Here is a 13,300-nt window from a genome sequence, read left to right on the forward strand (position 1 = left end):
ATATTTCAGATGCTATGGCTTACAACGCAGGGCTCATATACGTCATGTTTTGCTGGTATTGATAATGCTTATTCTCAAGATGTATTTTGGGAGAGGTCCATCCGGGAGGTGTATAGAGCTTATAGGGGGCCATGATTAATCTGAAAATTCTGGCATGGAATGTTCGAGGTCTGAATAACAAAATCAAACGTTCTTTGATTCTAAATATGATTAAGAAATATGACCCGGATATTGCATGCCTCAGTGAGACCCACTTGGAGGGACATAGGTTGCTGTCCTTACGACGGGCCTGGGTGGGCTGGGCTTACCATGCCTCTCACTCCTCCTTTTCTAGGGGTGTCTCCGTTCTGATTAAAAAGACAGTGCAATTCGAGTTGTTATCGATTAAAACTGACCCGTATGGAAGATATGTATTTATAGAATGTAAGCTGAACTCCCAGCCCTATTACATTTTAGCGGTGTATGTCCCCCCTCCTTTCTCATATACTATGCTGCAACAAGCTGCGTCCATCATAGCTCCTTCCCCTACCACCCCAGTGATTTGCTTGGGAGATTTTAATAACGTCCTGGATTTGTCTATGGACCGATGGCACTCCCCACAGGCTGCGCTGGTGGGAGGTGGTCCTACCAAGTTTGCGGATTTTTTGAATAGTTTGCAGTGGGTAGATGTGTGGCGGCTTCGTCACCCTGCGGTCCGTCAGTTCTCCTGTTTTTCCAGCACTCACGGCTCCTTCTCCAGGATTGACCTGATGTTGGTGTCCCCCGCCCTCGTCCCTGGGATTATTGACGTCCACTACGAGGCTCGAGGGGTCTCTGACCACTCCCCTCTGATGAGGACTCTTGCTGTGGAAAGTCAGAGGGGGCACTCATATTGGAAACTGCACCCCTCTTGGCTGACCCAGCTGGGGGACTGCGGTGACTTGGAGACTCAGTGGGAGGGTTACTTTAACGACAATGTAGGGTCTGCCCCGGGTACAGTAGTCTGGGATTCGTTTAAGGCGTTCTTGAGAGGTTCATATATTGGACGAATAGCGGCTCATAAAATGTCCTCTAGGGAGAGAGAACAGGCCCTTGAAAGGGACGCTAGGGACCTAGAGTCCCAATATCTGTCTGACGGCGCCCCCGCGACAAAGACACGATGGCTGGTGGCTCAGTCAGCTTGGTTGGCCCACCTGTCTGATAAAAACTCTCGTTCCCTCCTTTTTAAAGCTACTAATATATATATGCAGGCTGATAGGACGGGGGGCCTCCTGGCCCGTCTTATACATTACGATCGTCCTGGGACCACGATCACCCAAATGTCCGGGGCGGATGGCTCTCTTGTCGACACCACACCGGACATTGCGCTGTTATTCCGATCTTACTTCTCTGAGGTTTATAATTCACAGTTGCAGTGCTCTATTCAGATCTTTCATATTACATGGGGGGTGTTCCGCTGCCCGCACTCTCCTCTGAAGCCTGTGAGCTGCTGGAGGCGCCTTTGACGCTCGAAGAGGTGACTGCGGCCATTGGTATGTCCCCTAATGGCAAGGCTCCGGGATGTGACGGAATTCCCTCCGAGGTATACAAAAATGTTGATTTCTTTGGCCCCAGGCTTCATGCCCTGTACTTAGATATATTTGCCAATAACGAACTCCCTCCCTCCATGTCAGAGGCAGTTATAATAGTGATCCCAAAACCCGGTAAGGACCCTAGATCTCCGGACTCCTATAGACCGATATCCCCGATTCCCACCGATGCTAAGATCCTGGCAAAGATATTGGCAGTACGGCTCAACACAGTGATAACCTCCCTCATTCACCCGGACCAGACCGGCTTCATGCCAGGAAAGTCCACGTCTATCAATTTACGTAGACTGCATACCATTTTACAACTCCCACACGACTCCCCTTCTGTCTCGGCTGTGGTCTCGTTAGACGCGGCCAAGGCCTTTGACAGCATTGAATGGGCTTATTTATGGGAGGTGATGGCTTGTATGGGCTTTGGACCCAATTTTATAAAATGGATTAAACTACTGTATCAACATCCGAGTGCCAGGATCTTGGTGAATGGTTATGTATCCCCATCTTTTCAATTGACCCGAGGTACTAGACAGGGCTGCCCCCTGTCCCCTACGCTGTTTGCCTTGGCCATCGAGCCCCTGGCCTGCTTGATAAGATCGCACCCAGATATTGTGGGAATTTGTACAGGTACACGTGAGGATAGAATAGCTCTTTATGCCGATGACATGTTGTTGTTTTTGCAGGATTACACCAAGTCAATGCCCACCCTGTTGCGTGTGATAGAGAACTTTGGAGATCATTCGGGTTTTAGAATTAACTGGCCTAAATCATACATTATGCCAGTCATAGGCCCCCCTCCTACTGCTTCCAAAATCCCCCTGCCATTATGTTGGACGGTACAATTTAAGTTCCTTGGAATCCAAATAACTAACGACCCTTCTGATTTTGTCCCTCTGAATCTGGACCCGACCATGCAGTGGGTCACGGGCAAATCCAAGACTTGGTGTAAGCTTCCACTGACGGTGTCTGGCAGGGTTAATCTCATTAAAATGATTATACTGCCCAAACTCTTATATATTATTCTCCAGTCCCCGGTGTATATTTATCCAATATTCTTTAGGAAATTGAATAGCGTTCTGTCCTCACTGATCTGGGCTAATAAACGACCTAGGATACAGCTAAATACCCTTACCAGACAGCGATCTGACGGCGGCCTGGCTCTACCTAACTTTCAGATGTATTACTTCGCTGCTCAGCTGACTCATATCGCTGTATGGGCACAAAACTCTGGGGCTGACTCTTTGCATTGTGAGTTTATTCGTTGTTACTTTCCCTACCTCTCTCCTATGCAGGTGTTACTGAGTGGGAGCATAGCTAGGTTTCTTCCCCCTATCATTTTTCAGGCCCTAAAGATTTGGCGGGCCCTGAGAGACCTCTTGAGGTACGATGGCCTGGACCCGGATACCCCCTTGTGGTATTCTGACTGGCTTCCTGAATTGCATGCACTTGAGGGGCGGGAGGTATGGGCCCCTAGATCGGTGATTTCTATCTCTCAACTTTATCTAGATAATGCACTTAAATCCTTTCAACAACTGAGAGATGAGTTTGACCTACCCAATTCTTACTTCTTCAGATACCTCCAGCTTCGTCACGCCCTCCAGTCCCAATTTGCTGAATCACCCCCACGAATCCTCCCATTCCCCCATCAAGACTTTTGTGACCACTTTGGGTCGGGCTAAGATGGTCTCCCTTGCGTATGGATATCTTCTTACCAAGCTCCATACGGACCCTATGACACGTCTCCGTGGAAAGTGGGAGGAGGATTTGGGTCTAATAACTGAGGAGGACTGGGTCCTCGCTTTGGAATACCCTGCCAAGGTTACCAAGTCCCTTAGATATCAGCAGATTCAATTCTTCATTTTACACAGAACATATATGACTCCAGCTAGGCTGGCTACGTTTGGGACGGGCAGATCTGGCCTTTGTCCTAAGTGTGGGGGGGCGGTGGGAACATTCTGGCATCTAGTGTGGGACTGCCCGAGGTTGAGGGTGTTCTGGTCGGGGGTCGGGTCAATTCTGGAGAGTACGGGAGTGCCTGGCGGACTGCTTACCCCACAATTCTGTATTTTGGGAATGGGATGCTTTGCTCCTGTGTCTGTTTCAACGGGTCTCTATGCTCTAAATGTATGTGCCTTGGCTAAGGTTTGCATTGCAAGGATGTGGATGGCCCCTAAAGGCCCGTTAATATCTGCACTTAAGACCTTAATTAACGACACAATAATTAAGGAAAGATATGTTTATATGAAACAAAACGCATCAGCTAAGTTTGAAAGGGTTTGGTCTCCATGGCTAGACTCCTCCCATTCTCATCTGGTTCCCCAAATATAGTGGGCACTGAAGTGCAAGCATATCAATAAATTACTATAACTGATGTATACTGAGATGTTGGCGGTTGGGCCCTGCGTGTCCACCTACTTATGTGTATGACTAATGGAGTCCTGAATCGGATGGCTCCTTCTCACTCTGCCTCCCCCCCCCCCCCCTTTTTTTGTTTTTTTTTGTTTGTTTGTTTGTTATTTTTCTTACTGTTTAGGTTACGGGTGTAAATATAAAAGGTAATGAAGACTAATATAGTTGGCTACGGTTTTTGCAGACCCTAAAAGGTCTGAACAATGGGAAATCCTTGTGTATTTCTTTTTGAAGTTGTACTGATATCTCATTGTTGTAAGCTTCGTTTAAAACATGGCTTTGATTCAAGATGATTGGTTGTACTGTTTGTGCTATGACAATGCTCTGCAATGTCTGTACCTTATTCTCCAGACTACTGAATAAAAATTACTTTATTAAAAAAAAAAAAGATACAATTTGTGAATTGCAGTTAACACTGGATCCCTCTCTTGGGGGGAAGCCCGCAGGGCCGTCGGTGAGGGGGCATCTTCTCACAGTCCAGCTTGTATCCCTGAGACACAATATCTATTGCCCAGGGATCGAACAGGGAGTGAACCCACTTGTGGCTGAACTTACGAAGGCGTGTCCCCACCGGGCCTAGCTCCGCCTGTGGAGCCCCAGCGACATTGGTGGATTTTTGTAGGGGCCGGGGAGGACTTCTGTTCCTGGGAACTAGCTGCCCGGCTCTGACAAAAAAGGACGCACCTCAGACTTTCTTGATTCATTATTCGAAAGGCTGCATTTAATAATGTCGTGCTTTCTTAGGCTGTGCAGGAATATAAGGCAAACTAGCAGAATTACCAGCTATAGCTGTGGAGACCAGGCCCGAGAACCCTTCTCCACACAATCCTCAGCCTACCATATGCCTCTTAAGTCGGCATCATCTGTCCAATGCATATTCTACAGGACACGTCAAGCAGAGATCGACATAGCTTTGACTCTAGGACCCAGTATATCATGTCTCTTTGGGCATGCTTTATAACTATATATCTATCACTTAAGACAGCATCTTTAAATAAGAATTTACTTACCGATAATTCTATTTCTCGGAGTCCGTAGTGGATGCTGGGGTTCCTGAAAGGACCATGGGGAATAGCGGCTCCGCAGGAGACAGGGCACAAAAAGTAAAGCTTTAGGATCAGGTGGTGTGCACTGGCTCCTCCCCCTATGACCCTCCTCCAAGCCAGTTAGGTACTGTGCCCGGACGAGCGTACACAATAAGGGAGGAATTTTGAATCCCGGGTAAGACTCATACCAGCCACACCAATCACACCGTACAACTTGTGATCTAAACCCAGTTAACAGTATGATAACAGCGGAGCCTCTGAAAAGATGGCTCACAACAATAATAACCCGATTTTTGTAACTATGTACAAGTATTGCAGATAATCCGCACTTGGGATGGGCGCCCAGCATCCACTACGGACTCCGAGAAATAGAATTATCGGTAAGTAAATTCTTATTTTCTCTATCGTCCTAGTGGATGCTGGGGTTCCTGAAAGGACCATGGGGATTATACCAAAGCTCCCAAACGGGCGGGAGAGTGCGGATGACTCTGCAGCACCGAATGAGAGAACTCCAGGTCCTCTTTTGCCAGGATATCAAATTTGTAGAATTTTACAAACGTGTTCTCCCCTGACCACGTAGCTGCTCGGCAGAGTTGTAATGCCGAGACCTCTCGGGCAGCCGCCCAAGATGAGCCCACCTTCCTTGTGGAATGGGCCTTAACCGATTTAGACTGTGGCAGGCCTGCCTCAGAATGTGCAAGTTGAATTGTGTTACAAATCCAACGAGCAATCGACTGCTTAGAAGCAGGCGCACCCAACTTGTTGGGTGCATACAGTATAAACAGCGAGTCAGATTTTCTGACTCCAGCTGTCCTGGAATATATTTTCAGGGCCCTGACAACTTCTAGCAACTTGGAGTCCTCCAAGTCCCTAGTAGGGGCAAGGCACCACAATAAGCTGGTTCAGGTGAAACACTGACACCACCTTAGGGAGAGAACTGGGGACGAGTCCGCAGCTCTGCCCTGTCCGAATGGACAAACAGATATGGGCTTTTTTGAGAAAAAACCACCAATTTGACACTCGCCTGGTCCAGGCCAGGGCCAAGAGCATGGTCACTTTTTATGTGAGATGCTGCAAATCCACATATTTGACTGGTTTTAAACCAATGTGATTTGAGAAATCCCAGAACTACGTTGAGATCCCACAGTGCCACTGGAGGCACAAAAAAGGGGTTTGTATATGCAATACTCCCTTGACAAACTTCTGGACTTCAGGAACTGAAGCCAATTCTTTCTGGAAGAAAATTTACAGGCCGAATTTGAACCTTAATGGACCCCAATTTGAGGCCCATAGACACTGTTTGCAGGAAATGCAGGAACGACCGAGTTGAAATTTCTTTGTGGGGCCTTCCTGGCCTCACACCACGCAACAAATTTTCGCCACACGTGGTGATAATGTTGTGCGGTCACCTCCTTTCTGGCTTTGACCAGGGTAGGAATGACCTCTTCCGGAATGCCTTTTTTCCCTTAGGATCCGGCTTTCCATCGCCATGCCGACAAACGCAGCTGCGGTAAGTCTTGGAACAGACATGGTACTTGCTGAAGCAAGTCCCTTCTTAGCGGCAGAGGCCATAAGACCTCTGTAAGCATCTCTTGAAGTTCCGGGTACCAAGTCCTTCTTGGCCAATCCGGAGCCATGAGTATAGTTCTTACTCCTCTACGTCTTATAATTCTCAGCACCTTAGGTATGAGAAGCAGAGGAGGGAACACATACACCGACTGGTACACCCACGGTGTTACCAGAACGTCCACATCTATTGCCTGAGGGTCCCTTGACCTGGCGCAATACCTGTCCCGTTTTCTGTTCAGACGGGACGCCATCATGTCCACCTTTGGTATTTCCCAACGGTTTACAATCATGTGGAAAAAACTTCTCAATGAAGTTTCCACTCTCCCGGGTGGAGGTCGTGCTGAGGAAGTCTGCTTCCCAGTTTCCATTCCCGGGATGAAAAACTGCTGACAGTGTTATCACATGATTTTCCGCCCAGCGAAAAGTCCTTGCAGTTTCTGCCATTGCCCTCCTGCTTCTTGTGTCGCCCTGTCTGTTTACGTGGGCGACTGCCGTGATGTTTTTCCCACTGGATCAATACCGGCTGACCTTGAAGCAGAGGTCTTGCTAAGCTTAGAGCATTATAAATTTACCCTTAGCTCCAGTATATTTATGTGGAGAAAAGTCTCCATACTTGATCACACTCCCTGGAAATTTTTCCCTTGTGTGACTGCTCCCCAGCCTCTCAGGCTGGGCTCCGTGGTTACCAGCATCCAATCCTGAATGCCGAATCTGCGGCCCTCTAGAAGATGAGCACTCTATAACCACCACAGGAGAGACACCCTTGTCCTTGGATATTGGGTTATCCGCTGATGCATCTGAAGATGCGATCCGGACCATTTGTCCAGCAGATCCCACTGAAAAGTTCTTACGTGAAATCTGCCGAATGGAATTGCTTCGTAGGAAGCCACCATTTTTACCAGGACCCTTGTGCAATGATGCACTGTTTTTAGGAGGTTCCTGACTTGCTCGGATAACTCCCTGGCTTTCTCTTCCGGGAGAAACACCTTTTTTTTTTTTTGGACTGTGTCCAGAATCATCCCTAGGCACAGCAGACGTGTCGTCGGGATCAGCTGCGATTTTGGAATATTTAGAATCCACCCGTGCTGATTGTAGCAGTATCCGAGATAGTGCTACTCCGACCTCCAACTGTTCCCTGGACTATGCCCCTATCAGGAGATCGTCCAAGTAAGGGATAATTAAGACGCCTTTTCTTCGAAGAAGAATCATCAATTCGGCCATTACCTTGGTAAAGACCCCGGGGTGCCGTGGACAATCCAAACGGCAGCGTCTGAAACTGATAGTGACAGTTCTGCACCACGAACCTGAGGTACCCTTAGTGAGAAGGGCAAATTTGGGACATAGAGGTAAGCATCCCTGATGTCCCGGGACACTATATAGTCCCCTTCTTCCTGGTTCGTTATCACTGCTCTGAGTGACTTCATCTTAATTTGAACCTTTGTAAGTGTTCAAAAAAAATTTTTTAGAATAAGTCTCACCTAGCCTTCTGGCTTCAGTACCACAATATAGTGTGGAATAATACCCCTTTTCTGTAGTAGGAGGGGTAATTTAATTGTCACCTGCTGGGAACACAGCTTGTGAATTTTTTCCCATACTACCTCCTTGTCGGAGGGAGACTTGGTAAAGCAGACTTCAGGAGCCTGCGAAGGGGAAACGTCTCGACATTCCCATCTGTACCCCCGGGATACTACTTGTAGGATCCAGGGGTCCTGTACGGTCTCAGCGCCATGCTGAGAACTTGTCAGACGCGGTGGAACGCTTCTGTTCCTGGGAATAGGCTGCCTGTTGCAGTCTTCTTCCCTTTCCTCTATCCCTGGGCAGATATGATCTTATAGGGACGAGAGGACTGAGGCTGAAAAGACGGTGTCTTTTTCTGCAGAGATGTGACTTAGGGTAAAAAACGGTGGATTTTCCAGCAGTTGCCGTGACCACCAGGTCCGATGGACCGACCCCAAACAAGTCCTCTTCCTTTATACGGCCATACTGTGCCGTTTGGAATCTGCATCACCTGACCACTGTCGTGTCCATAACATCTTCTGGCAGTTATGGACATCGCGTTTATTCATGATGCCAGAGTGCAAATATCCCTCTGTGCATCTCGCATATATAGAAATGCTCTATAGTCAATAAAATACTGTCCCTGTCAAGGGTATCAATATTTTTAGTCAGGGAATCCGACCAAGCCACCCTAGCTCTGCACATCCAGGCTGAGGCGATCGCTGGCCGCAGTATAACACCAGTATGTGTGTATATACTTTTTATTATATTTTCCAGCCTTGTCAGCTGGTCCTTGAGGACGGCCCTATCTATAGACGGTACCGCCACTTGTTTTGATAAGCGTGTGAGCGCCTTATCCACCTTAAGGGGTGTTTCCCAACGCGCCCTAACTTCTGGCGGGAAAGGGTATACCGCCCATAATTTTCTATCGGGGGGAACCCACGCATCATCACACACTTTATTTAATTTATCTGATTCAGGAAAAACTATGGTAGTTTTTTCACATCCCACATAATACCCTCTTTTGTGGTACTTGTAGTATCAGAAATACGTAACACCTCCTTCATTGCCTTTAACGTGTGGCCCTAATAAGGAATACGTTTGTTTATTCACCGTCGACACTGGATTCAGTGTCCCTGTCTGTGTCGACCGACTAAAGTAAACGGGCGTTTTAAAACCCTTGACGGTGTTTTTGAGACGTCTGGACCGTACTAATTGTTTGTCGGCCGTCTCATGTCGTCAACCGACCTTGCAGCGTGTTGACATTATCACGTAATTTCCTAAATAAGCCATCCATTCCGGTGTCGACTCCCTAGAGAGTGACATCACCATTACAGGCAATTGCTCCGCCTCCTCACCAACATCGTCCTCCTACCTGTCGACACACACGTACCGACACACAGCACACACACAGGGAATGCTCTGATAGAGGACAGGACCCACTAGCCCTTTGGAGAGACAGAGGGAGAGTTTGCCAGCACACACCAAAAACGCTATAATTATATAGGGACAACCTTATATAAGTGTTTTCCCTTATAGCATCTTAATATATATATAAGCATATCGCCAAATTAGTGCCCCCCCTCTCTGTTTTAACCCTGTTTCTGTAGTGCAGTGCAGGGGAGAGCCTGGGAGCCTTCCCTCCAGCCTTTCTGTGAGGGAAAATGGCGCTGTGTGCTGAGGAGATAGGCCCCGCCCCTTTTTCGGCGGCCTCGTCTCCCGCTCTTAACGGATTCTGGCAGGGGTTAAATATCTCCATATAGCCTCCGGAGGCTATATGTGAGGTATTTTTAGCCAAAATAGGTATTCATTTGCCTCCCAGGGCGCCCCCCTCCCAGCGCCCTGCACCCTCAGTGACTGCCGTGTGAAGTGTGCTGAGAGGAAAATGGCGCACAGCTGCAGTGCTGTGCGCTACCTTTAGAAGACTGAGGAGTCTTCTGCCGCCGATTCTGGACCTCTTCTTACTTCAGCATCTGCAAGGGGGCCGGCGGCAAGGCTCCGGTGACCATCCAGGCTGTACCTGTGATCGTCCCTCTGGAGCTGATGTCCAGTAGCCAAGAAGCCAATCCATCCTGCACGCAGGTGAGTTCACTTCTTCTCCCCTAAGTCCCTCGTTGCAGTGATCCTGTTGCCAGCAGGACTCACTGTAAAATAAAAAACCTAAGCTAAACTTTCCTAAGCAGCTCTTTAGGAGAGCCACCTAGATTGCACCCTTCTCGGCCGGGCACAAAATCTAACTGGCTTGGAGGAGGGTCATAGGGGGAGGAGCCAGTGCACACCACCTGATCCTAAAGCTTTACTTTTTGTGCCCTGTCTCCTGCGGAGCCGCTATTCCCCATGGTCCTTTCAGGAACCCCAGCATCCACTAGGACGATAGAGAAATATATTTATATTGCATACTAGGGTCTCATCTCTGCTGATAAGGTACCTGTCCACGCTGCCACAGCGCTATAAACCCATGCCGACACAATCGCCGGTCTGGGTAGTATACTAGAAAGTGCACGCTATCTGCAGGATCCCTGAGAATAGCAAGTGCTACCGTCTGTGCAAACAGGACACCCCAGGGGAAGATTCTCAACATATCCTGGCCCTAGTGGGGAAAGGATACAGCCTGAGAATTCTCTTGTGGGAAGCTGCCGTCTCTTGTCTGGAGATTCCCGCTCTTTTTCCTCATGAGAGGAGGGAAATTTACCTCAGCATTCTTCCCCTTAAACATGTGTACTCTCGTGTCAGGGACAGATGAGTCATCAGTGATATGCAAATCATCTTTTATTTCAATAATCATATATTGAATACCTTCTAGCCAGCTTGGCTGTAACTTTGCATTATCGTAGTCGACAGTGGAGTTAAACTCCGTGTCGATACCAGTGTTTGTTATTTTGGATAGTAAGCATTGTGAGACTCTGAAAGTCTCTGTGACATAGGGACAGACATGGGTAGATTTCCTGTCTGTTCCCTAACCTTTTGTGCAATAAATTCACCTTAGCACTTACACATATCCAAACAGGTGTCGGCGTTGTCGACGGAGACACCCTCTCACACACATATCCGCTCTATCACCTCCTTAGAGGAGCCTTTTACCTCAGACATGTCGACACACGCGTACCGACACCACACACACAGGGGATGCTCTATTTGAGGACAGTTCCCCCACAAGGCCCTTTGGAGAGAGAGTATGCCAGCACACACCCCAGCGCTATATAACCCAGGGATTAGACTACAACTCAGTGCTTACCCAGTAGCTGCTGTATATACAAATTTTGCGCCTAAATTTATGTGCGCCCCCCCTCTCTTTTCACCCTTTGTGTACCAGGATACTGCAGGGGAGAGCCTGGGGAGCTACCTTCCAGCGGAACGGTGAAGAGAAAATGGCACTGGTGTGTTGAGGAAGAAGGCCCGGCCCCCGCGGCGGGCTTCTGTCCTGTTTCTGACTAAAAAAAATGGTGGGGGTTTTACACATATACAGTCACAGACTGTATTATGTGTATATATTGCCAAAAGGTATTCTTATTGCTGCCCAGGGCGCCCCCCCCAGCGCCCTGCACCCTACAGTGACCGGAGTGTGAGGTGTGCAGTGGGAGCAATGGCGCACAGCTGCAGTGCTGTGCGCTACCTTAACGAAGACCGGAGTCTTCTGCCGCCGATTTCATCTCCTTCTTCTGTCTTCTAGCTCTGCAAGGGGGACGGCGGCGCGGCTCCGGGAATGGACGATCGAGGTCAGGCCCTGTGTTCGAACCCTCTGGAGCTAATGGTGTCCAGTAGCCTAAGAAGCACAAGCTAGCTGCACACAGGTAGGTTTGCTTCTCTCCCCTCAGTCCCACGTAGCAGTGAGTGTTTCCAGCAGATCTCACTGAAAATAAAAAACCTAACAAATACTTTCTTTCTAGCAAGCTCAGGAGAGCCCACTAGGAGCACCCAGCTCTGGCCGGGCACAGATTCTAACTGAGGTCTGGAGGAGGGGCATAGAGGGAGGAGCCAGTGCACACCAGCTAGTACCTAATCTTTCTTTTAGAGTGCCCAGTCTCCTGCGGAGCCCGTCTATTCCCCATGGTCCTTACGGAGTTCCCAGCATCCACTAGGACGTCAGAGAAATAAGCATTTATCACATCAGGATCATTAAAAAATAATAACCTTGTCATCCAGTTGTTTGTACAGTTTAGTAACTTCATCTTCACATTTCCTTCTCTCGGCATCCGTGAAGTTAGCAGCAAGTGTGACAGCTGGCTTGTCATTGGCGACCACATTATCAACTACAAACGCATCCAGGTTGGCCTTTTCCTTATCAAACTGCTCCTCAATGGGCACAGTCTCCCCTGCAAAGCATAGCTCACAGATCAGATGTACAATACCATTCTCCACCAAAAAGTCACCAACATAGAGATCTGACAACCACCAATATCGAATGGTCCCCCCCAAATAACTGAGGGACACCAAACAATGGCAAATGAATAGAAAAAATAATAAAATAAAAGGGAAGCTTGTGTGTTGATAAAGAACTACAACCTTATATTGGTCGAGTAAATTGTTTTCACCCATGGCTGACACTCGTGGGTGCCCGATGGAGCAATTCAACTATTGTTCCGTTTGGACGCAAGTGCGCAGGGGGACACATTACTTTTCGCAGTTTCCTGAGGTGGCAAGAATACATGTGCAAAAGTCTGTGGTTTGGGCGCCTAGACAGCCATTTGGACTTAAGATGGGTTGGGTGCGACAAGCACAAAAATAAATGAGCGCTTAAAGCAACTGAATTACCCCCTTATAAACTAACTCCTACTGCATTACGTTATTTTATCCTAATACCCTTATGGGGAGGAAAAGAAACCTTGACCATATAAAAATATTAGAGGTCCGGAGACAATGGGGAAAACCTCCTAGAGGGTGGAAACGTTACCCATAGCAACTAATCAAATTGTAGCTAGAATTTATCAAGTACATTCATAAACTGGCCATACTCCAGACCGGGTTGGGGTTGTGATCAGCATACCAATTCCGGGATCCCGGCTGCAGAATGTTGGGGACGGGGGGGGGGCGCGAGCACAACTAAGCCCCTTGCGGGCTCGGTGGCGAGCAGTGCTTGCCACAGGTTCTATTCCTGCTCTATGGACACCCATGAGTGGGAATAGTCCCTGCAAGTCGGCATGCAGACTGTCGGGATTTCGAGAGGATGGGATGTAGGGGTCGGTATAGTGAACGGCAGTCTCTTCATAACTACATCCG

At 48.3% G+C, this 13,300-nt stretch overlaps 1 protein-coding gene across 1 annotated transcript in view; it reads right to left on the minus strand.

Annotated features, from left to right (window-relative positions):
• The window catches only part of KIF5B (kinesin family member 5B), a 109,660-nt gene that overhangs the window by 36,795 nt on the left and 59,565 nt on the right, over nucleotides 1-13,300 (minus strand). The window contains exon 12 of the mRNA XM_063922078.1: nucleotides 12,215-12,396. Coding sequence (XP_063778148.1) covers nucleotides 12,215-12,396 — 182 coding nt within the window. The remainder of the gene's footprint in view (nucleotides 1-12,214; nucleotides 12,397-13,300) is intronic.

Source organism: Pseudophryne corroboree, chromosome 5 (assembly GCF_028390025.1).
Source record: "Pseudophryne corroboree isolate aPseCor3 chromosome 5, aPseCor3.hap2, whole genome shotgun sequence".
NCBI classification, from domain to species: domain Eukaryota; kingdom Metazoa; phylum Chordata; class Amphibia; order Anura; family Myobatrachidae; genus Pseudophryne; species Pseudophryne corroboree.